Here is a 25351-nt window from a genome sequence, read left to right as displayed (position 1 = left end):
ACAGCTCAGGGGTGGCCCTGAGTGCCGAGGGAATCAGCAGAGAGACCCTGTCCTAGCACACCCTCAGGTTTTTGGCACCCACAAACACCCTACAACCCCGTGCCACCCACCCATTGCCAGCCAATGTGCCACTTGCCTGAGACATGCCTGCCATAGCTGGTCTGCACCCTTTGCCTCTGAAAACAAAGCTGTGGGTGACAATGGGAAGCAGTGAGGAGGAGGGAAGGAGTGCAGGGCTCCAGCTTGACTCTCCGTGTGTCTCGCTGGCCGGGCGAGCTGTTTGCTTGTGCTGCTGCAGCCAGCCCTGGGATGGTGCAAACCAGCGGCTGCCAATTGACGTCAGAGGAGCGCCGGTGGTTTGTGTGAGCTGAGGGACTGCTTCTACTCAAGGTGGGTTTCCAACACCACATAGAAATGCTTAAATCCCCCCGCTTCCCCTCCCTCTGCTCCAGGAAACAAGTGCCTTATTTCATTCATTGGCTGGTTTGGTTATGGCGTGAATCCTGCCCATATTTTGGCTACTCGGTTGTTTGCTGAGGACCAAGCAGCCCAGATAATGCTAGCAAAGAGCAGGGGAGTGAAAAAAGAGGGGGGAAATAGGGTGAAGCCAAGTTTAATCTCCTCTGCCTCAGTTTGTGCCACATGTTTCCAGACAGGACTAAAGCCATGTATTTTTTTCTTTTCACATTGCCTACGATGTTTTTGAGGCTTGTGAAAAAGTGGGATGCTGAGTTCCTGCCATCCTTCTTCTCTTCCCCTCCAAATCACTGTGTGTTCCATGCAATGTGTCTGGGCCAAGGCAGTTTGTTTGAACTTGCTGCATTTCCCCTTGACTGCCCAAGTTTTCCTTTAGCCACTTCATTTTTATTTTGTGTTGCACTTATTAGCAACAACCCCTCTGTGTTTCACTTGTCTCTGGCTGGATTTGACAGTGACAGTGTCAGTGCATTTTCCCTAAGTACCAGACTAACATCTTTAACCACAACATATCTTTCCAAACCTGGAGTGATTCCTACAGGGAGTGCTTGGAGGAGTCAATGCCTTGACTTCCACGGGTGTTGGGTCAGGCCTGCTCTCTCGGATCACTCCGTATGTGTTGCTGCCAACCCACGGAGCTGGACCCTTTAAGATTGTCCAAAACAAACATGCTCCGGGTGAGATCAGTGCACAGACCATCACGTGAAAAGCTCTGTGATAACAACTGACCACGTGTTTGCTTTCATATGGCATTGATTCTTGTTTCCCTGATTATTTTTAGTCTTTGAGGTTGTCCCTTAATCAACCTGCTTTCTTTAATGGCTGGTGTTGCCCCTAGTGTGTTGCAGCAGGGCTAATGAAGCTTGGGAATGGGAAATGTGAGTTAGTTTCTCATCCATTTCAGTGGACTTGAATCAGATCCTTATACAGCCACTGAAAGGAAAACCCCATCAAACTCCATATCAGCCCCAATCAACATGCTCCTGTTAGTGGGAAAAGCCTTATAGGAAGATGTGTCATGCTCAGACAAAGACAAATCAAACAAATCTTTATTCCTCTTCTACTCTACCTGCTGTCTCCCTCCAGGGGTGAGGATCTGTGGCCCCAAAGCTGTCTGGGGATGAGGAGCGGAGCAAGCCTGGCACTGAGCCCCAGCTGGAGTGAACATTTCAAAGGGGGTCAGCTTCCCTCAGGGATGAGGGTGAGCCTTCACACCCCGTGATCCTGCAAGCCCTGCAAGCCTCTCTTGCTCAGTGTAACACCTGAGCACAGAGGGGTCCCTGGTTGTTGTCTGCAGGTCCTGACTTTTCCCTTTCAGGTGTAATTTGGTGGCGTTAAGACCAAGGCCTGCTGTTCCCAAAGTGCAGTAGCCACACTTGCCACTTGGGCTAATGAAATCCACTTGTTGTCTACTAGCAGGCAATTATGCTGTGGAATTTTCAGGCACTGGATCTCTGTAATTTTTTATAATTTGCTGTAAGCAACAGCATAATCAGGGGCTGGAGAACTCAGGAGAAGTCTCAGGAAGCAGTTTGCAAATTGTCCCTCCCCTGCCTTGCCTAAGCAGGGCCAGCTCACACAGAGCCCACAGACCCGGTGCCCTTTGTGGGGTCAGGGGAGGATGTTCCAGGAAAGTCCTGTCTCACTGGAAAATGGAGAAGCAAAAGAAGCACTGAAACCTGGGTGGAGTGACTGAGAAAAGTTTTATTAGAAGTAAAGTGGAGATGCAACTCCTGTTAATTCAGAAGCACAGAATTTTGCCAGCTGAGATCCTACAATTTCCTTTTCTACACAAGAAAAAAAAGCTGAATCTGCAAACTATAGCCTTACCAGAATATATACAGATATATGAATACAGCGCATAAACTGCCCTTCCCCATCCCTCCCCTCTCCCAGTCGGGTTACAAAATTTCCTTCCTTTAGTGACAGCAAAGAATCCTGGCTGCCTGGATCCCCACCTGAGACAGTCTGGAAGAATTGGACAAGCCACAAAAATACACTAATTTTCACATTCCTAACCTAACAACACTTTGGATCTTGAAAACCCGAAGTGCCGGATTTCTGGGGATTTATTTTCTGCACGTTTTCACTGTTTCTCAGTGCGTTGGCAGGTTTGGGCAGCAAAATGGGGTGGGAGGATTTTGTATTTCCTCTTGGGTCCCTTCATGTGTGTGCTGCTCTCCTGCCTGGATTCACAAGGTGGAAGGGAAAGTGTAAGTGTCTATTTTCTTCCCTTTTCAGTGTGATTGTTCCCTAAACTATCCCACCAAATCCCTGGTGACCAGTAGCGTCAGTATAAATGGGGATGGCTGCAGGGCTTGGTTGACTCGGGCACATTATGGATCTGGGACACTGGCTTCCCCTGGCCTCCCCGTGTCAGCTCTGGCAGCTGTGGAACTGGAAGAAAATGTCCCAAAGAAGACACAAGGGTGGTTTCCACACACCTCTGCATGTGTGCAGCTCTGGCTCCAGCAGTGATGCTCCCAGCCAGCCTCATGGAGGACAGATCAGGGAAAGGCTTCCTCTCACCATAGCTTCATTGGAAAAGAAATCCCACATTGAAGTGAGGAGAAATCCCTCTTCAGTCAGTTTTGGGCTAATTAAAAATAGTTCTTCTTACACAGCTATGAGAGTGAAATGGGGTTAAAACCCTGTCTTGCTCAAATATTTCATTTCTAGGACAATCAGGGCTCGTAAATCCGAGGACTGCCTTAATCGGAATCACTCTCTGTATCTCCTGTAACTTGAGGTCAGCCCAGCACTCATCAGTCATAATCCATCTGATTGAAGGAGAGAGAGGCAGGTACTCAAATCACCCTCTGCAGCTTATTCTCTCCTCTCAGACTGGGCTGCTGCTCATATTTGGTGGCTGACTCTCAGATGTCTGTGCCACGCAGGGATACCTCGGTGCACTCGGGTGAAGCTCCAATGTAAAGATGGCTTTGTGGAGTATTGAGGTAACAAATTAAATAGGTATTGCCCATAACTTCTTTAAAAAGAAAGCAAAAAGAAATTGCCAGCTTCCCCCCAGCAAATTTGAAGTTTAGATGAGGCTTTCAACTGTTTGCTTGGACAAAGGCATGGAGACCAGGTACCAAAACCAAAAGAAAAATGTACCCCAGTCTTCGTAGATGCAATCACTGTTTATGATATTTGGCTACAGAGGCAATTTAGAAGAGGAATGCTACTGAGTAGTGATTACTAGAGGCAGCCATTTAGCAGAAAGCAAAAATCCCTGGCGAGGAGGAACTGCAGAGACCTGAGATGAGCTACTCCCAAAATTCACCTTCTTGGAGCCCTTGCTACAGGTGCTGCAGCCACTCAGAAATGAACTGGGGACGATGTTGCTGGCTGAGGGCACAGCACTGCCTGACGTGACACAGGACAGGGCTTCCCTACGCCTCAGAACAGCTCGGCCCTGCCTTGGGATTTATGTTACAGACCGACAAGGAGCAGAGATCCTGCCCTGCAGCCGCGGGGAGCGGTGGATCCCCGGTGCCTGCTGTGCCCGCTGCCTTAAGGAGGCCTCGAGCTTCGCACCCGGGACTGAGCTGCTGTTGTTCCTCTGCACCTCCCTCGAATCCCCCTAAGCCAACACCCTTCGCTAAGACCGAAAAACATTTTCCAGACGCAAGCATGTGTACGTGTGTGGGTGGGTGGGGTGCAGGGGACTATGAAAATTTCAAGGCGAGGTATGACATCCTGGCTTTCTAAATATAGAGGACCCGAGCTGCGGCTTCTCTCACAAGCTAGCAGCGTGCTTTCTCTTTTGAAAGGCCCCCAGAGCAAATATTGCACTGGCTGGGAGCGTGAAAAGAGAAAAGAAAAAAAAATCTGAAAAAATCAGTCCTGCGAGTTGATTGCAGCTCCCGGCGTTCTTGCGCGGAGTTGTTTTTTAGGCACAGCTCCAAGCGGTGCCCACGCAGAGCCGGCCGGGCCAGCGAGGCGCAGATGGCCGTCACATGAAGGCTGGTGGCAGCCCCAGCGTGGGGCCAGGGCCTGGCGGTGCTTCCCCTTCGCCCACCAGCCCCTGGCCTTCCAGTGGCAGCAGGGGAGGGAGAGGGGCACAAACCCTGGTGGGGTTGAGAATGTGACATTTTGGCTCCCCGTGAGGCGCTGCATCTCGGTTCCCTTTTCGCTGCTGTTATTGCTGCTTCGGTATTTGCATAGCGCGACATCAAAATGCCTCCGAGCCAGAGGAGAGTGGTGGCTGCTGCTTCTCCTTTTAAAAACCCAAGCAGTTATCCATGCAACACCATCACTCTCTGCATGCCATCAGGGTGGAGGAGCAGGCGTGACACCAGGGGGTTATGGCCTTTGGAAAAGTTCTGCAGAACTGAATTTAATCGAGACTGATGATCTCTAAGCCAAGCTATAAAATCCAGCGGAGAGTTATATCCCAGTAATAGACCCTATTAGAGGGTCTAGCACAGTCTATAGAAAGGATCTCCTCTCTATTAAATTCTCTAGGGCTTGAGTTCTCATTTACACAAAGGGCCCTTTTAGCTGTGTAAAATGGCCATAAAGTAGGTGTAAAGATGATTGATGCAGTCTTTACAACCCCTTTACACTGGGAAAACAGTGTAAAGTGGCCAGGGTGCAAATGAGAATCACACCTGGGTTTGTGAGAGTAAATTACATCGAGCCCTTCGCAAATTCTGTGTGTCTATAGAGGTTTAATCCTACCCCTTTCTGTGGAATTCACCTAGGAGATAAATTTCCCAGACTTATAAAAAATTACTTTCTTCTTCAACACCTCTGTCCTTTCCAAGCCTTTTAGTCCCAGTCTTTCTCCTGGTGCAGTCCACGTGGACTCTGACACTGGGAAAAAGCTGGGAGGTGTCTGGATATGCTGTGGTAGGTGAAAATCCTTTAATTAATACTTTCCAAAACTCTTAATCCAAGCAAAGTACACATTGTAAAACCATACCCAGGGGGAAACCAGTTCCTAAACCTTCTGTGTCTGTTTCTCCATCTCTCGTGTTATGATTTTATGCTCTTGTACATGAAAAGGAAATAAAGAAGTTCATCTTTGCTAGATCAAAATGCCCCATATTTATTCATTAAGCATTTAAACCACCATCAGAATATACGATGAATATTGCTTTCTTCCAGAGCAAAGGGTTAAGCTGCATTGTGCTGATTAGCAAACCGGATTCGTGGCTGGAAGTGGAGAGTGAGCTGATATGGAGGTGCACAGCTTGTTAAGTGGAGCAGGCTCTGTTATCCAGACCTCCCTTCTCCTCCCTGCCGACACGCCGAAGGCATTTACAGCAGCTCTGTGATCATCCCCGCTGCATCTGCCGTGCTCCAGAGCAGCCCCAGCAAATCTCAGCCCAGGGGTGAGCAGGCAGAGGCCAGGCACCGCCAGCCCAGCCCCATCCGACAGCCTCTGGGAGCCCAGCACTTGGGAGCTGATGGGAGACAGGGAGTGAAAACATGTGGGTGAGGCAGAGGTCAGAGGATTAAGGAGACAAAAGGCAGCTCTGGTGGAAATGCCGCTGGGCCAGGGTTGGAGTGCTGCACACCAAGCTGTCCTCTGAACAACAGGCACATTTGGGATGGGCAAGGGGGGGAACATGCCCTGCTCTGCCAGCAGAGCCTTCCTCTTGTTGTGCCAGCCATCGGTGCAGTGGTGAGGGTGGGAGGAGACCCCAAAGCTCAGCTGTCATTCAGGCTCCCTTTGATCCCTTTCCTGCTTCTTGTTATCTTCTGTGTGGAGAGAGAATCCCACGGTTTTGGCTGGAGGGAGGACCAGGTGCACTGAGGGCCATGCAGGTAGGAGGAAGGTACATCCTCTGCCCTGAGCTTTCACAGAGAGCACGGCTGGAGGCGTGTGTGGGATGGGGGACAAACCTGTGTACACCCCAGGGGAGAGGCACCCCTGTGTGCCCATCTCCAGGCAGGATGGCCCTGGCACAGGTCTGTGAGTGCTGCTGGCAGAGTGTTCCACCAGAGCTGTGGGAGATGGGTCGGTTCCTGCCAGATCCTACATGGATGGCCCCAAGGATGAGTCTGACAGCACCAGCAGGCCCTCCCGTTCCTCTCCTGTCTCAGCTTGCCACAGCAGTGCCTGGGAGACTGGCTGAGGTCTTTGGATGGGTGGTGACACGGGCACCATTGCAAATGTGCCCTGCAGCCAGGCTTATGAGCGGTTGTTACTTTTAGGTGCAATAAAAAAGGCCATTCGGAAGCAGATCTCAAAACCCCTCATCTTCTGCAGCTCCTCGCTTTGTGGCTTGGCAGAGAGCACCTTGGTGATGCTATGTCTGCTCCAGAGGCACTTTCCATGACTAAAACTACAGCCTATACATCCAGCAGTGTTCTAGGTGGGCCACAGGAGACTTCACTACACTGTGATCTTCTGACCCTGGAGGCTTGATGGTCTAGCCCCTGGATGATGTGTGATCACCACATGGAAGGCAGTTTTTTGGTAGGATTAGAGCTCTTTAGACAACTAGGTTTTTGCCAGACTGAGTTTTTGACTTCCTGGTGGCTCTTTTTGCTGCAGAAAGTTGTTTTTTTCTTTTTCTTTGAAGCGTTATATAAATTTCATTTGCTTCCTCCTAGCTAATGATTATGGCACAATTTTTCTGGCATGTGATTGCTCCACCCCACCTCAGAGACATCCCTCTTCTGGCTGGGATCGGGAAATCCCTCGTCATGGCAGGGTGTGAGCACCAGCTGCCTTGCTCTTGCACAGATACAGATCAGGAGGCAGTGCACAGTTAGGAATTGCTCCTAAATTTAGATGTCCATGCTGTGCAAGTGGAAATGGCAGTTCAAGGGATGAACCAACATAGTTGTCTTGGTATAAGGCTACTAAGATGTAAAGCACTTCTAGAGCTGCACTTTCAGGGTGAAAAAGCACTGCTTGAATATACTTTTTTTTTCCATGCTCATTAAGAAATCATTATTCTGTTGCCCTCATCATTATTAAAGGTGTCTTTGGGAGACTGGCAGTCTCTTCTTGCTTCCCTCCCTCCACCCCATTTTAAAAACATTCATTGTTGCAGGGATATATCTTTCAGGGCTGTTGGCCCAACTCCACTGCTGGTGTGTAAGGCTGATTGTCTTCAGAGGAGTTACACCAAAAATGCATTTGGCCTTTTGTGCTTGGAGTATAATTGGTGGAACTGGCTAAAATCTGGGTTTGGCAGCCTGCAATTAGAGCGGTATGGACATAGTTTTCAACATGACTAGTGATTTAGGGTCCCTCCACTTTGGGAGTGCAACTCAAGGTTCCTTAAACTGATCTTTTCTCCCAAACGTCAGAAATCTGCCTGGAGTCTCAAGCAGGGCCCACCAAAGTACCTCCAGTGAACTCACTCATACCTGTTGTTTATTAGTAATTGGGTTAGGTAGCCTATATCATTAATCACTCTGAAAAGTTATATGTATATTTTATATGGCAGCCATCAATATATTCACTTTGGTGTTGGTCTCCATCTGCACTGGGAGAGGTCTTGACCTCCCTCATTACTTTCCTGAATGTTAAATTCCCATCAGGTTAGTGTGGATTACACCCAGAGCTCCAAGATACGATATATTCCCAAAGCATGTTCCCGTAGATATAATTAAGCAGTTGGGATCAGATCCTTATCTGGTAGAAATTGGCATAGCTTTTCTGAAGGCAAGAGGGAAATGGACCCTATTTTATAATGGCTGTAGCCCCGCAGATGAGTTCCCAGTGATTTTATCTGTGGCTATTAAAGATCCTCTTTGGGGAGCATCTGTACAGCTGCATCTTTAGGACTCTGTGACCTCTAGCTAATCTCACAAGAGGCCTTTTCTCAAGAGCAGCCGTACGAAATGCTCTTAAAATGATTGAAAACCAGATTCATTAAAGCCGTGTGAGCGTTTTTCCTCGTCAAAAACCTTCCAAGTGCTCATCCCTCTGCGGTGCCTGCAGTGGCAGTGTCCATCCCTGGCCACAACCCCCTGCCAGCCCAGACCCTACACTTGCTGCTTGTGGCCTTCGGCGGCCGTGAGAGGCTGGAAGCGAACGCCCACGTAGAAGACCTGGTATCGGTGCTTCCACACCACGAAGCACGTCAGGAGGCACACCAGGGCTGCCACCAGGTTGAGAGCCATCTGCAGAAGGAGGTACAGGCTGAGCATGCTGGTCAGGCTGCCACAGTCGGCCGCGTCCTGGTACACAAAGGTCCGGCTGAGGGGGTCTTCAGTGTCCAGTTTGCACTGGCAGGACTCCAGCGTGGTGCCGCAGGTGAACTTTGTCAGCTGCAAGTAATGGTGTGCAGCAAAAGCCACTGCCAAAACACAGGCAACCAGAGCCAGGGCACTCAGGAGAAAATACAGCAGCTGAAAGAAAGGAAAAAAAGCCAAAACATAAGCCTCCTTTTTCCAGCTGCGTAGAGACTGAGGGACACGCAGGGAATGCATGCACGTGTACTTTGCAGGGATTGCTTACCCTCAACGTACTACCTGGAGATTGGGTGCTTCAACAACTGCAAGGCTCCTTATGATGGGAAGTTCAGCAAGTCATCTCAAGAACTTGCCTTTCATGGTTTTATATGAGTACTGCCTTGCAATTTTGAGGCCTGGTGAGAGCACCAAGAAATTGGTGTGTCTATACATCAAGAAGCTTTATAGAGAGGGAGGGAGCATTTTCCTCTCCAGTTGTACCTGCATTGGCAGGACTCACGGTCATCAGCTGAGACAAATGAGTGCCTCGAAGCAGAGCTGAGCCTCGGGCTGCCATCTCACCCCAGGCTGTGCTGAGCTGTAGGTGTTTTTGAGACTTTGCTCATGTGTTATTCCCGGCTCTCGGTTTGCATGCCCAAACAAATCTGATTTATACTTGCAAATCAGGCAGTGGGGTGGCTGATCTCCCGCTTGTGGCTTTGTGGGTGCAGCCAGGCTGTTTGCTTCCCAGGCCCCACTGTGGAATGGGAATGCAGATCTCCACCAAAAAGTGTGTGCTGTGCTCAGTCTGCTCCCAAAACCTGTCCCATAAATATGGGGAAGTCTTTCACAGGCGTGAAAGAGCAGCAAGCACCTTTCTTTTCCCAGTGCTACAGTGTGAGAAGGACGAGGGTCTGCTCATCACCTCCACTGCTCCTCACAACAGTGGCAGCTTAAAAATAACATGGCTTTTATCAAGGGTAGCTCTGCAGAGTCCACCTCCACAAACACATGGAAACTGGCAGCAAGTCAGAGCCTTTGACACTCTGGGATGCACCTGAGAACTTTGGATTACCAGCACATATGGACTTCCCTTTGCATTTGATAGGTGGAACTGGCAGGTGCTGCGCTGCATACAAAATATGTGTGAATGTATATTAAAATCATGTTCTGTGTTTAGGCAAAATTGCATTTTTTTGGTTCTGTTCAGCACCATAAAAACATTTATTTTCCTTGGCATCTTATCTGTCAGACACATGGCATGGTTGGGAATCTGTTATTTTAAACAGCAGCTTCTCTCTCTCTCTCTCTTAACCTCAATACTGCAAGCAAAATATCAATATAAAAGCATTTTTTATGACCTTGAAACTCCAAGTATGTATGGCCTGATAAAATTCACACTCCTGGTGTATTTGTCTTATATCTACAGTGTGAATCAATCTTCTGTTTGGTTGCCAGCTTGAAAAAAAAAGATATTTGGGATTATTGCAGGTCTTGAAGCACTATATATATTTTCCCCCTCATATCACCAAATTCTTACCAAAAGATCTTAGAGACTTGGCTACAATTAAATTTAATGACTTCTCCTGCAGCCTTAAACCAAGGGCAGCTTCAAAATGAGGGTGGCTCTTATTAAATGCAATTACTTTGCCCCCACAGCTTTCAAGGGAAGGGTCCATGGGAAAGGTGAAACCAGAAAATGGGGCCACGTCCTCATATAAAGCACACAAAAGATGGAGTGCTGTTGACTGATGGACCCCCTCCAAACCAAGATGTGGTAATTCATAAGCCAATGGCATTGTTTTAAAAGATGGTGCAAATGTGTTTGATGGGGAAAAAGAAAATGGACAAATGTTGGCTATTCTGTGATATAGAAGTCCTGGTGGAAGACCCTGGATTCAGCCCAGCAGAAGACAGAATCAGGCCTCCCTAATAGATGAGATACTAAGCCAAGACTACACCATGTGCCTGATTCTCCCTTGGCAGGTATTCTATTTAGCTGCCAACTTCTATCCAAAGTCAGGCCACAACAGCATGAAATCCATGGCCTAATCCATGCTCCAGGTACAGTTAGGGAGAATTTGTCTGTTGTGGTCCTAAAGGGAAGGAAATCTCAGAATCTGAATACACAGGCAGCTCTTATGGTAACCCTTGGAGGCGAAGGCAGATGCATGGGGTACACAGGGCAATTTTCAAAAAGCTTATTATTCCCACAAGATGTTTGCAGAGGAATCTCTCTCCGAGCTGCTGGAAATGAACACGTTTCCAAATGTCAAAGGTGAGGCAAATGCAAGCACTGCCTCTGAGGGAGCACGAGACAGTGAGTGCTGAGATCCCATCAGCAGATTAATCACATGCCAGACCTGGAGGCAACTTCAGCATCACAAATACAACTGCGTGGTGGGCTCTGCCCAGGAACCAGGACTTGCTGCTGGAAAATTGTTTTTTAACAGCTTCAGAGAGATAGGCACTGCAATTGCTGCTTAAATAGAAGGAGAAAAGGGAAGTGGGGAGAGACAGTGTGCAGTGAGATCAGAGCATGGCAGCTCATCCTCCTTTGTGTGCCTCATATGAGGAAGAGACATTTTAGCAATATTTACTGGCAATACTTTTCCTCTGTGACTAAATTAAAATAAATAACAGGAAGATGGATTAAGTTCCTCATGGAAAAGGCTCCTCATAGTTATCAGAGGTGAAAGCAGAGGGGTTTGCAGAGGTGGGTCAGGAGACCCTTTCTGAGGGCGGTGGTGGCTCAGGCACGAGCCCCTGCAGGGAAGAGGAACCGTGGTGTGTCACAGCATGGGCTGGGTGTGTGGGAGCAGAGGGTGTTGCTACCCTGGGGGTGCCCTGGGGAGGACCACAGTGAGTGATCTGTCAAATGGCAGCCCAGGAAGTCCGCAGGATGGCTCAAGATTTTCCTGTGTGACACTCGCTGTTGCTGTCCCCCCTGAAGGGCACAGCCGCCCTCCCTTTGGGTGGTCTCCCTTTCTCAGGGACACATGGCGTGCTGTGGGTACCCACAGCAGTCTCGGGAAGGGACTTCTGCCGAAAGCAGTTCTCACACCTCCTTTTTTAACAGGATCCAAGGCTCATGCAACTGCGAAATGAAAGAAGCAGCTGCTGAGAGGGAGGAAGGCAGAGAGGACTGCACAGGTCTCCTCCTGTTTTCCACCCCAAGGGAGTCACTCACAGTGGTCAGAGGGTCACCTTGGGGGTTGACCCAAATCCCCCAGGCCTCTGTGTGTGTGTGCGTGGTCCTCCTGTCACAGTGATCCTTGGGTTGTGCAAGGGAACTTGGGGTGCTTAATGCGCTCCAGAGAAGCTCAGCCAAGATTTTGCTGTAGGATGATGCTTGGCTGGTGGGAACCAGCCACCAGGGTGAGGGCTGGACCTGGGCCAGGGATCCAGACCCCGCAAGGACAGTTGGAGCAGATTGGGCTGAACCCAACTGCAGTGTTTGATGAAGCATCAGGCCCTCAAGGAGAAAAGAACAACCCACTGAACAATCTGTCTCAGGACTGTAATCTTGCATCCTCAGCCTCATCATAGCTAATGCTCGTTTTTAGTTCAGAGACAGCCTTTAACTGAAATTCGAAGATTTAAGAAGTGATACTGGAGATGTAGATGAGTCCTATGTGATCAAAGCCCTGGAGGAGAGTTTTAGCTCCTACGTTTTTAAAAGAGGTACAAGCCCTGCAGCCAGAGGCCATTTGTCCTGTTATCCCAAACTGTGGGATAACAGCTCCCAGCAGGGACAAGGGACAGGTGAATAGCCTGGGAATGATGGAGTTCTGTGGCATGCTGCAATAGGAAATGCTGGGAAGGGGGATTTTGGGGAGGAGGGTGCCTTGGATAAGCAACAGTCCATGGGCTATTGACTGAACCAGGGAGATTTTAGCTCTGATTCTGCCAGGTGACGAGGAATGGCCCATTTGACATCACCTCGGGAGCAATTCCAAAAGGTCTATTTTCTTACAGGGAACGATGGCTCACATTCCGTACTGTCAGGGTGGGTGGTGTCGCCGAGGGTGGCAGAGACATCTGAGCTGCCCAGCCCGACATGCCGTTCCCAACACGAGGGATGACTCCCTTCCTGCCGGGATGCCAAATTCAATTTAATGCTGCGGGGCAGGCAGTAAAAAGCCTGGCGTGGCAGCCCCCGCCCAGCCCAGTAACCTTCCTTGGGGGCGTAAAGGTGACGGGGGACAATGTAGAGGCAGACACAGGGCAGGCACAATTGTTCTTGTCCCTTTCTTTCTTTAACTACGGGAGAAGCTCGAGAAAAGACACACCGGGGTCTAATTTCTAAGGGAGGATGGATGCCAGGTTTTGAAAGGCTGCTCCTTGCATTTTGTTTCCTTCTGCCTTTTTCAGTTAATAATCACGGTTATTTTGTGCTGCTTGCGTCGGTATTTTTCTCGGTTATTATGTGGCTGCAAAATATTAAGGGCCCTGAAAATTACAATAATAAGGAAAAATAGCCCAGGAAAAATGGTGTTTAAACCAAGTGTTCTCAGCCTTGCTCTTCTAGTTTCTCACCAGAGTCAGCAAAGCAGAGGGAGAGGTGGGGTATGGTGCAGTTCCTAAAATGCTCAGATGAGAATTTGCTTTATGAGAGAATGCATATCCCCATGCCTTCCTAGTACTTTCCCACTAAATATTTAAACTTGGTTTAAGTGGACTCACTTTATGCCACCCTACTTCTTACCTTACTCACTATCTCCACTTAATCTACTTAAACTCTCTGAACACTTCCCAGATTATTCCAGCTTTGTCTATATTCCTAAAACATGGTGAATAAAACGGCATCTTGTTCTGATTTGAAACGTTATGAGAGTTTCCCCTTTATAGGATACAGTTTCTTCCTTGGCTGCCTGGAAAGTAACAGAAGACCATTCCTGCATTTCAGGTGTATTTTCACTTCTTTTCCTGTGGTCTTAAAAACACCTCCTGTATCAACTTCTCTGCTTATATTTAATGACATGAGAAGCAAAAAAAAAAAAAAGTTTAAAAAATGTTGAGGTACCTTCACTGTGAACTGCACACACGTCTTCTCGTCGGGTTGGTACGAAATACAAAGCATAACAAATCCCACTAAGGACACCACGCAGACCTGCAAGGGAAGAGATGTAAAATGTGTCAAGGTTAAAAAAACCCTACAAAACACAAAAATAGCTTTTTTTTTCTTTCCCCCAAGCCAAGACACCTTTCTGTGTTAGCAAGACCATAACTCAAGAAGCAGTGTGGAAGCAAAGTCATCAAAGACACAGCACAGCAACAGACCCCAGGATGTGTGTTGAGTTTTTGCCCATGCAACTATCCAGAAAGAGGAAAAGGCTTCTGAAGTTGGGCTTGCAAGCCCAAAGAGCACCATCTTATGTAGCTCTAGATGCTGCCAGGGTTTTTATGTCACCCGTGCAAGTTGTAAATCATTAAACCATGGCTGCCACCGGGTAAGAAGCAGCAGAGTTTATAGCAGAGGCTTTCACCCTCTTCTGGAGTGGGCACATTACTAAAGAAGATATCCATCTTCCCTGAAGTCTGAAACTGTGTTTTAGCCCTGTGGCAGTAATTGCTGAAGGTTAACAGTAATGGAAAAGTATTTGCACACTTGATTATTCATTTAGCCGTCTTTATTATTAATTATGTCTCTATCTGCTGGAGTAGGTACTCACAAGGTAGGCATTTTTCAGCCAGGTGAGAAGGGGAGATCCTGCTCTGAGGACCTAGCCCAATAAATGTGATCTGCTTTTTTATGTTTAGAAAACAGTGTGTCCCCACACTGTGCCTGTGCACTCCAGTCAAGTGCCCTCCTCTCCCACTTCTTGGAGGACCAGCAAGCAAACCTCACAAGAGGACTCAGGAGCAGCAGACTGCTGCTTTTTGGCAGTTCATCCCCTGGAGGGAGGAGTTGGGTACCCAGGCACCAGGTGAGGGCTCCCTGTGGGGCTGGATCTGGGCATGTGAGAGGCTGCTGGCAGCTGGAGCTGTGTTTGGAAGAATCTGTGCATGTTTGAGCTGCCTTGGAAGAACAGGTGAGTTGATGGCATGCACATGCTTTTAAATGAGCCTTCAAACCACACCTTTAAAAGTCATTTTAGGTGGGATGAGCCTTAGTGGGGACTTTGGATGAGATCAGCCACTGTCCTGTCAGAGGTCCTCTCTACACGCAGGGCCAGGAGCAAGTCTTGGCCTCCCTGCTAGGAGCATCTTGGTTAGAAATGTCAGCTATTCAATTCTCAGTGACTACAGCAAGATTCTATATTTTTTTAACCCCTTCCATTTTACTTCTGGAGTTTGGAAGAGTTGTCATTAATTTGAGGCTTTCTGCTTTCCCAGAGCAGTGGGATTTGCCCTCTTTGGCCAGAGCCATGTGTAAGCTGCCTTTGCCAAGGTGGGGCTATGCCATGGAGATGCCTGCAGGAGTGTGGGGCTCCATCACAGCCCCATGCCCACCTGCATGCCCTGGAAGTGCTGCTCACATCCAGATTTCCAGCTCCACAGGGAGCTTGACCTGCAGTGAAAGATGCACAGCTGTCCTTTTAGGCAGCAATGGATAAACACGTTCCTTTTATGACCCATTGCAGAAACTATCAAACTTTTTTCACATTGCTGGTGTAAGGCCCAGGACAGCAGCCCTGCAAAGGAAAAGTGCCTCCCAACACACACAGAGCCGTGTCCCTCAAGAACCTGGGTGATTAGTAACACTCTTCCCCATGAAGTTATATTTCACATCACTTCAGTGGGAGATGAATAGGAAGTATTGCCCGAGAACATTTCTAAAGAATGTGTCAGTATTATTTACTCCTTTCCATGTCATGTGTATTTATATTCTGGTCCTGTGACTTACACACGGCCTCCAATTTATTTGTTTCTTTCTTTTTATTGTTGACAGCCACAGCTGACAGGGTTGTCTGGGGAAAAAACAACCTTTCCTGTCAAGGGTCCTTCAGTGCTGGGGTCTTTTGCCCTGAAGGGCTTCTGTGTGACCCAACCATGTTTTATTTCCCAGGATTAATTGCCTATGCACTTGGTCCCTTGCACTGTATATTAATCTTTTAATTCAATTAACATGCCCATAAAACTTAAATCTTAAGAGATCCTATTGCTGATAATATCCAAATGATAAACTCCCCCAGTGCCATAATGGCTGAAGGAAAGAACCTGCAGCAAGAACTAAAAAAAAAAAAAAAAATTGCTTAAATACACTATCTTAGCATCATATCCCCAGAATTCATGACAAATCATAGTGGCTTCTCACTCCAAAGCTGGGCCTGAGTATTTTCAGGATCTGGTGCTGAAGGATCTTTTTATGAGCAATAAGTCAAATTTGCTTTGCTTCAGCTACACTAGTGGGCACTTACACTTGCATGGACTGAGAGCCAGATTTGCCTCCAGGTGACTGCCATGAGACATCATGGGACTGTTGCCACTCCCTCCTTCCCCTTCCATTTAACCACAGAAGGCCGACAGAGCTGCATTCATTTCCAAGGGCAGAGATCAATGCTGGAATTTTCTCTCTGCCACCAAGTGCCTCGGACAACTTTTGCCAAACTCCTGCTGGCTTCACAGGTGGCAGGATCAGACCTCCCTCTTCAGAAAGCTTCCCATACAAAGGGCTATCGGTTCAAAGGAGCTCCATTCCTGCACATGCTTTCTAAAGGTCCTTTGGGCTTTAAATAATATACTCAGGGACACTTTAAGAGGAAAATCTGTAGAGAGGTACTTATAAAAGATTACACTGGGTCAGGATTCCGGCAAGGCTTGGCCGGGATACTTTGGAAAGCTTAAGTATTTCTTTTATAATGATACAGTAACTTTTTTTTTAAACCAGAGATGTATATTTTTCTAAGTGGCAGTAAAAAATAACGTGGCTGAGAATTATGACCCACATATGTTTAACATTTCAGCTCTTTAAAGGTAAATTCACTCCTTGGAGGAAACCAAAGCGTGGAACGTTTATGTAGGAAACAGCTCTATGCTGCTATTTTATACATTATTCATAGATCAGCTTTAAATTACACCTGTGAAGTATAACAGAATAACTATAAAAATCCTCTGGTAAGTATTTTTTAGGAGACTTTTAGTAACTAAAACAGCTGCAGGCACGTTACAGGTGCTGTTGGTCCTGATTGCTAAGTAGCATTTAGGTAATCCTGCATCCTGGTGCTGCAAGAGCCACTGCCACATCCCAGCATGAAGCACACATTTCCCATGCCTTATTGACTCAGCACACGACACAAAATGCAATTGAACCCGCTTCAGCACGTGCTTGCCACCAATCGATGTGCATTTGTTACACAGATAAAACAGATTCTGTGAGACCTGCAGGATGGCACTTAACTAGATCAGCTCTGGTCAGCTGTTACCCAGAAATCCAGGAATCTGCATTTCTGTGCATATTTAAACTCGGGTTTATTTCAAGATCCTACTTCAAAATTCCCATATGGACTAACACACCCCTTGCTGAATAGGTAGTGACGTGAAAGGTTATCCAAGGGAAGAATTTAATTTTGGAAAGCGCTGTCTAGAAAAAGACCCATATGTGGTACAGAAATATTTAGGAAAGGTAAAGATTTCATTTTGCTTAAGGCATACCCTGTGAAATCCCCTCAGTTCACAACCCAGGGGAACAGCTGTTTACTAACACTGGCTGAAAAACTTAAATATTTAGGCTGTACAAAATTTTTAATACTATTTTGTTTTGGGGGGAAGCAGTAGACATTCCTTCCATTGGGCAGGAACACCTCAGGGTTGAAAAGTGACTTAAGAATTATTGGTTTTTTAAGCCATAATCAAAACAGGAGGAGAAAGTTTCCAGCTTGCTCCCACCCCAAAGAGGGCAGGAGCCTGTTGTTATGTTATCCCATCTGCTCCTGCAAGGATTCAGCACAAGGTGTGCGAGCAGCACAAGGACACCACGTGGCAGGGATGAGGAAGGTTGTGTGTTGTGTGTAATTAGGGGAAATATGAACACGTAGAGCACAAATTTCCGCTGTGGTTTGCACTCATTATCTTTGCACGCTGACATATTCATGTGGTTTGCTTTATTCCGACAGATTTCAAAACCACAGATTGCTCTAATCTGTCTCCATCTCTCCCCTGTATGCCTGTGAAACTGGTTTTCCTTTTGTTATTGCTACAATTTTAGCCCAAATGTAGAATAGGTGCTTTTCTCTAGCGAACTACCTCCTACCCAGAGCATCTTGAAAACCTTGGTGCCTGAGGCTGGTAAAGCAGGAGGGTTGGGAACATCCACCAAGAAATGAAGGCGGGAGACAAAAACCTGGCTCTAAGGAGCATTGGGTCTGTGCCACATCACAAGGCAAATGCTGCAAACACTCACAAAGACACAGTATAGCTCATCTGCTCTTTATGCAGGGGCTTTGTTAGAGAGAACCTCCTGCCATAATTTTTAGGGGCAGAAAGCAAACACACTGCAGAACAACTCTCCCAGGTACACCTTGCACTGCCACACAGCACTGCCAAGACCCACAGGAGGACTCTTCCTATTTAATAAGAATTTAAACTCAAACTTCAGGAGAAAAATTGCAGTTAATAGAATTAGGAAGACATTTCCTTTATGGACAAGTTATTTTGTAGTTGCTCCCTTGGAGACACTGGGGATCTTTCTGGTTTTAGGGACACAGGTAAAGAATGATCTCTTGTAGCTACCTCTGGAGTTTCTGGCTCTCCCTCAGAGGTGATACTTGGCTTGACAGTTCTCCCACCTTATCAGATATGGCAAGGCTTAGCTCCTGTCTACACCTTTGGAGAAGCCATTTCATCCACCAAATCTAACACTCTCACTGGACACAGATTTTGATTCAGGAAAGAAACAGTCCCTGTTGGCTTTGCCATTATAAACCTGGGTCACCTCTGGTGCTGGACATCTCTACAGGTGCTTGCAGACAGCAGCACTGAAGTTCATTTGCTTTACGAGGTTTGAGGAAGCTGTGATGAAAGTGGGTGCTGCAGGCAGCTTTCACTGCCAGCTTTCATCAGCCTCAGGTCAGCCTGGGTCTCAGTGCCACATGTAAAAGAAGCCAGTCTGCAACACAGAGGTACAGTGGCCTAACTTTTTTTACCCCTTATAGACTTCTTGTTAAATTTAAGGACAGTTTAGTTGCATATAAATTACTTCCAGAAATAATAGCAATAATAATAATAATAATAATAATAATAATAATAATAATAATAGTGACAAATGTATATTATGGTTGCAGGCAAAGGCCATCCTCTAGGAAATCATTCTTTTAACAGCCATAAACCCCACAATAACTGCCCATGCCCCACCTATGGAATAAAATAATGATGTCTTTGCTACAGGTCCCTTCAAGCCATGCAGTAACACACTGTGGCAGGTCCACAACTTTCTCTTAAATCTTATAAAGTCATCAAAACCCTGCAAGAACATCCACAATCAAATGAAATGCTATTTTTTCCATAATGATCTTAGCTGTTTAGGTCAGCTGCTCATCACTTGTGCTAAGGTAAGATTTAATTCCCCCAGCAAAGGCTACAATCACTTACACAGCCAGGAGCTGCAGCAGCAGTCCCTTGCTGCTGTTAAACCAGAAATACAGTCCTGGCTGAACAAACGCCTGAGGAATCAAAAAATTAAATAAAATTAACCATTCACAGAGCCAGCAGTGATTTTCAGCCTGAGAAGTGCAGCATGGCTGAGAGAAGTCGTGAACACCACTCGTGGTTTGAGGTGTGTCCGTGACTATGAAGCTACAGAAAGCCACCATCTCCATAGTTGTGAGGCTACCCAGGCTGGGGAAACCTGTTTGGTATCCCTCTCCAAATTTTACCCAGGCTTTTTGCACAAATTCCAGCCAGAATTCTGCAGTTAAACCGTGAGCTAAGCCACAAAGGGGTCCAGGATTAGAGCAGCCCCTGGCCAGGTATCAGACACACCTCAGGTGGGCAGTTAGCTTCTCAAACCATTCCTTCAGAATGTTTGAACATTTCTTCCCATCAAAGTTTTCCACTCTATACCTGAGTAACACAGAAGTGTGGATTTCAGTTAATGAATGCCTAGTTACTCTTGGAAGAGGATGAGATTTAATGGCAGAGGGCTCTGAAGAGTCCTGCTCTAGTGCTACACATGGCTCTAAATGAGCACTGGCCTCTTCTTCAAGGCAGTCCTCCCTCAAACCTTTTGATGTTTGCCCATGGCTAATTGAAGCTAGCCTGTATAAAAAAATATGGATGCCTGCATGGCTGCAATTTCCACTGGCTGCTTTGATGGCCCCAGGTTTTAAGAGTCACCTTCTATTAAAAACTGAAAATGGTTTCCCTAAAAGCAAGCAAAAGTTATAGAGACATAAACATTTGTGACTCCAGGTAAATGAAGGTTGATTAAGCTGCTTTTTCAGTTAAAAGTCTGCCTGCCTTTTGCACCACATAGCCCCACATCACCCTCACCTCCACCAGGGCAGAGAAGCCAATGCTTGAGCACTGATGCCAGAAAGCCACAAGTCATGGTCACCCCTTGAGTAAAGCTCAGGGACCCTCTGGCCTGGGGAAGCAGCTGGGGAGATGGAGAAGGGCTGGAGCAGGGAGATGTGTCAGAGCTTCTGGGCTGGGGGCTCAGCCCATGGCAGAATTTTGGGATGCTTTTTGCTGGAGCCATAGTTGCTGCCTTGAGCTGCTCGTGAATCAGATTTTTAAAAATGTTTTTAAAAGTCCTAATTTTATGAACATCTCTACATATGCATTTAAAATAACTTCCTGACAGAAATAATAAACACCCTGGATAATCATTTCTGATGAGCACTTCTGTAACTTTCTTAACTGCCTGAGTCTGCAAAACAGGGCTGAAAAGGGAGCCTGCCCATGCAAACTCTGATACTCTCCACTTTTGATCACAGTGGAAATAATCTAAAGTAGGTTTTTCAAGGAGAAATACATCGTTACTTCTTCTGGGTGTCAAAAGGCCACAAGCTAATGAAAAAGAATGAAAAGGATACCATTAATATCTACTGTCTCTGCAACACTTTTCATCCCAGGATCTCAAAGCAAGGGGTGACGGATGGCCACTATTAACCCCACTTTACAGGGGAAATAACAAAGTCTTAGCAAGGTTAAGTAACTTGCCCAAAGCTATGCACTGAGCCAGTGACAAGACACAGGAAAAAAAAAAGCCCTGTACTCATGAGTGGGTTTGTGAAAACTTTGTCCAAACTCCTGCAAAGCAGCAAGAAGGAAGAGACTGCCAGGGAGTCCAGCCTGCAGTCTGGGGAGCTCAGGACAGGTCTCATGGGCAAGTGCTTCAGACCTGGGCACCTTCATTGTAAGTGGCTCCAGGCAGGTGAAACAAATGCCACCCTGACTGCTTTTAACAGCATTTATCTGCCTGTCCTTAGCAATGGGGCAGAGGCTTTTTACAGGGAATATGTTGCTGAAGCCAAAGCAGAAGTGGTAAATCACTCAGGCTCTGTGGTTTCTGTCCATAAAACTTTCCTTTGGTTTCTGACCAATGCCCCACACAATTCAGACTAAATGCATTTTGCTTTTAACTGGGTTTTAACTGGTTTTCATGGTGAAATGCTCTTGGTGCAATGCAAGTTGCATAGTTTCCTTCTGCAGGAAGGGAAGGGCCGGTGCTCTGGGGAGGGAGCCCTCCTCCACTCTCTGTCAGAGGATCACTGGCCACATTTATTCCCCAGGATGGTGAACCCAGTCCCTGGCCTGCTCCAGCCTCACAAACCTACACAGTCAGGTTTTGAACCCATTTAATTCAGGCTGCCTTGCCTGGTTTTCCTCGCTAGCATTTTACACTGGCTGCTCCTCTAAAAACAGTTCCTTTCCATTCATGGTAATGCACTGAAGCACTTGATTTTCAGCAAGGAATGGTGTCACCATTTTGCCACTAATAAAGAAGAAAAAAACCGGCTTTCAATCAGTCAGGGTCTATTTAACACATTAGCAATTTTCCTTCATTTTTCTGTCATCCTGCATTAACAGCTGTGGGGTCAAATCCAGCCTGGTGTAATTCCAAAGGAGTAACACCAGGAATGAGCTTCACCCATTATATCTAATGTTGCTAAAAAGGTCTCATAATAGATTTTTAAAGTTCTTGATTCAGAATACTAATCAAGTCCTTTAAAAAGAGCACTTGAGTGGGATGCTACTAAAACAAATATGCTCTGGTATTTTACACCACATCTTTCTGTCCTGTTGCTCATTTCTGTGTGAATATATGAGTTTTGGGAAGTCACTTTCTGCCACAAGGTTCATTCTCAAGCAGCACATGGGTCATCCATCCCCTATCTAACACCTTCCATGCAGCCCAAGAGCCAGTCCACAGGACATCCAGCCACATGCAGGTCCTAGCCAAAGGTTCTCCTTCATGGACCAGTTTTCCCCAGCTCTCCAGAGGCCAGTCCTTGGCACAGTCCTCACCACAGCTCACCAGCAGTATCCTGGGACTGCACACCTGGAATTTCCAGCTCAGCAGCTCCTGGCCATCTCCACCTGATGTCCCAGTGGGCACCAAGTCCCCCCCATGGAGACACCACAGCACAGGAACAAAGTAAATGCAGCACTGTGTGGTACCTCCTGCATTTTGCCCCTCAGATGTGCTTTGCACAGCTCTTGTGGTACCACAGCCAGTGCTCCACACAGGCTCTGCTGCTGGGAGCTCTGGGGCTGCCCCACCACTTCATCCTCTCCTTTCTAGCACCAGTTTCATTTTCCCTTCCCTCTCACCTGGTGCCAGACCCCTCCTTCCTTTCTGCTTTGGGCTGTGGGTGCAGGAGAGCAGTGTGGTTGTCCAGGAGCCTGCCTGGACACGTGCCCCCAGCAGACAGCCCCTGTCATCACCCTGAGGGTAAACAGGGGGGCACCAAAAGCCATTTTGAGCCAGGGAGGAATCAAACCACACTTGAGGGTGCTGATGACTCAACATCTCACCAGAGTCCCCCAGGTGAGAGTCACCATCTGACCCAGAGCATAGGTGCAGTCACCCTTCCCCACGGAGCCCTTCCTGCAGCCCCAGCCTGCACTGGTCCTCCCCACAGCCAGGGCACCTGGAACATGAACCAAAACATAGCCCTGGCTCCCACAGCCAGCACACAGTCCCAGGAAATGTTTCCCCAGGGGTAATCCTGGCTTGTGAGTGCAAAACATGACGACCAACCACAGCTGAGAGCCGAGTCTCTTGCTCCGAGTCGGGAATTAGCTCAGGAACACACACATGGAGAATTATTCCTGATTTTCAGGGGGGAGCTCTGAAAGTGACTGAGCTTTGACTTGTGTGGGCATCTAAATGTCACTACTGCTGGCAGCTGCTGCTAAAAGCAACAGGGGTTAGAGCTCTGTTTTCAGAAAGCAGTGACTTTGGTGGGGTTTCCGGCCTCCCCAAGGGAGACCAGCCATTTGTGGGCGTCTCAGATGGATGCTGCTTGGGCACTGATGACATTCACATGGGCCAGGGGCTGCTTCCATGGCTTTTCTCATATCCCTGACTGTGCATTGGTTCAGTCCAGCTCACTCTTTCCCCAGTTTTTTCTAGTGAAAAAGCTATTTCCAACCTGAGATAGCAACAGTGCTGTCTGGAAAAGACATAATCTGACCTCCAGAATCCTCAAAATAAACAGCAGGAGTGAACATGCCACGTGTTGCTATTTTATCATATGTACTCCCCCCTGATTTGTAACAGCCAAAACTTCCCAGGATGAAGTTCTCCTTCCAAGCAAGGGCAGGCTCTTGCCCCACAAAACACCACTAAACTCTTGGATACCTCTTCAGTCAGAAGAGAAACATGAAGAGAAGAGTCAGAGGAGCTCTTCCTTTGGGATCTCAGGCCCTGATCCTTCCACCTTCTGAAGGGTTGCCCAGTAGCATTGACACAGCAAACCTCAATCAGTTCAGATGCCCAGATAATCTTCTAACAAGGAATTACATTTACAGGAGATGCTCCCATAGCTGTTCAGCACTTTGAGAAATCTTTTCTCTAAGTACCTAAACATGAATTTATTTGCTGGGAATTCTTACAGTCTGACAACACCCAGAACTGTGCTAACACATCAGGGCATATTTTCAGGATATATTTTCCTGAAAGCTGCTGCCTACGAAAAAAACCTGCATGCTCAGTTATATCCATGGCCTATCCCAGGCTCATAATCACTGACCCTGTCTCTCCACAAGGCAAACCTCACGTCCCCAAACCCACAGCCAGCAGAGTCACACCACGGATGGCACCACACACCTCGTCCCCACCTCTGCAGGGGTGGCTGCTGCTGGGGACAACCCAGGCTTCCCCAGCAGGGATGCCTCTGATTTACACCCAGCAGGACACGGCCCTCTGCCCAGTCTCCCCAGCCCACGCGGTGAGGCTGGCGTGTCACTCCAAAGTGACTTGGCAGGAGCCACCAGCAGGCCCGGGGACGGGCTCCCTTTCCCTGCCACATCCACCAGTGCCATCCCCTTCCCCATGGCCACGTGCAGTCAGGAGCAGCAGCAGGAAGAGGGTTAAATCCCAGCGGTTCTCCAGCACAGCACAATGAGGAAGCTCTGGGACAGCCATTGCTCTCCTCGCCCAGCTAAAAGTTGCGAGTTACAGAGTTATGCTCTCACTTCCAAAACCTGATGGTTATGGTTTGGTGGGCAAAGAGGGTAGGCAGCAGAAGAAGTTAACATTGTTTTTTCAGCATCACCAGGCAGGAGTTCACTGCAAAGTACAAGCTAACACATACATCCAGTGAACAGCAACCCTGTATTTTATTTCAGGTCTGTTGGGCATTGCAGGGAAGAATACGAAAGGCTGTGTTATTCTGCAGGAGCAGTTTTCCTTAGGAAAGTATAGCCAGACACTTAATCCCAGGAATATTTATAGTTAGCATAACTCAAATGGTGTTGTGCATGCAGTTGGTTAGTCTAAAGTGGAGCGTCATGCAGCTTGCATTAATGCTGGCAAAGGCACTTTATGGAGAAACAGACTTTATGCTTACAATTATCCCAGCCCAATATGGAGTGTCTCTGACTAGCAGAGAGGAACTGATGCCTGCCATAAGGAAGCCCAGCACTGTTACAGAGGTGCCTAACGCCAGCTGCAGCAACGCAAACAGCAGCGGGAAACGGCAGCCACAGCAAGTGTGGGATTCCTCCTCCTGGCCAGTTTTGGGATCCCCCTTGGCTTTCTTCTGCTTCTTCTTCTTCTTCTTCATCGCGGACTCCTGCGTCGAGCCGGTGCTTTTCTCCTCTCCGGGTGCCTTCCCTGTCTGGCTCTGGTTATTCGGGGACGTGCTGTGCTGGGCTTTCTTCTCCTCCTTTCCCATGCCGACGGACTTTAGGCTTTCACGTGCGGGTGTGTGCGCGCACGCCGATGGGGGAGTGAGTTTTGTGCCCCTCAAAGCTTCGCTTTGTAGCGGCTGAGTTGTTCCTGGTATTTGAACCAAGGAGGCTGAACAAATATGGAAAACATTTGGAAGCAGATTGTCAGAGCTTCGAAATGCCACATATAGCCCGGAGAAGGGGGGGATGCAAGGGGGGTAGCGAACTGCCAACGTGCAGGCGCCGGCTGTGCACACACAGGGCTGGGCGTGTGCGCTGCCACGGCTGCACAGGTGCCAGCACACCTTTGGGACTCGGGGACGAGCCGCGCGGGCAAACAGCAGGGCAGGAATTCCGCACTGCCGGCTGATGAACAGCAGGGAAATCTGCCTGGCCAGGGAGCCGGGAACGCTCAAGTGCCAGTGCAGGGAGCAGGCAGGTAGGA

The 25351-nt window shown here is 47.8% G+C and overlaps 1 protein-coding gene across 2 annotated transcripts; it reads right to left on the bottom strand.

Annotated features, from left to right (window-relative positions):
- Positions 1 to 1755: 1755 nt before the first annotated feature.
- Positions 1756 to 25319, bottom strand: SSPN (sarcospan). 2 transcript variants are annotated; one of them, XM_069003274.1, is made up of 4 exons: positions 25212 to 25319; positions 24585 to 25036; positions 13649 to 13735; positions 1756 to 8799 (listed from the first exon to the last, which is right to left on the bottom strand). In XM_069003274.1, the coding sequence occupies exons 2-4, from the start codon at positions 24909 to 24911 to the stop codon at positions 8434 to 8436; spliced, it is 780 nt and encodes a 259-aa protein (XP_068859375.1). In that variant the 5' UTR covers positions 24912 to 25036; positions 25212 to 25319; the 3' UTR covers positions 1756 to 8433. The 2 variants fall into 2 exon arrangements, with proteins under 2 accessions (XP_068859375.1, XP_068859374.1); XM_069003273.1 differs by lacking the exon at positions 25212 to 25319 and having other exon boundaries at positions 24585 to 25051.
- Positions 25320 to 25351: the final 32 nt, after the last annotated feature.

This window comes from Aphelocoma coerulescens, chromosome 1A (genome assembly GCF_041296385.1).
Source record: "Aphelocoma coerulescens isolate FSJ_1873_10779 chromosome 1A, UR_Acoe_1.0, whole genome shotgun sequence".
NCBI classification, from domain to species: Eukaryota; Metazoa; Chordata; class Aves; order Passeriformes; family Corvidae; genus Aphelocoma; species Aphelocoma coerulescens.
Note: the sequence above shows the minus strand (reverse complement) of the source record. Positions and strands in the feature narration are given on the sequence as shown.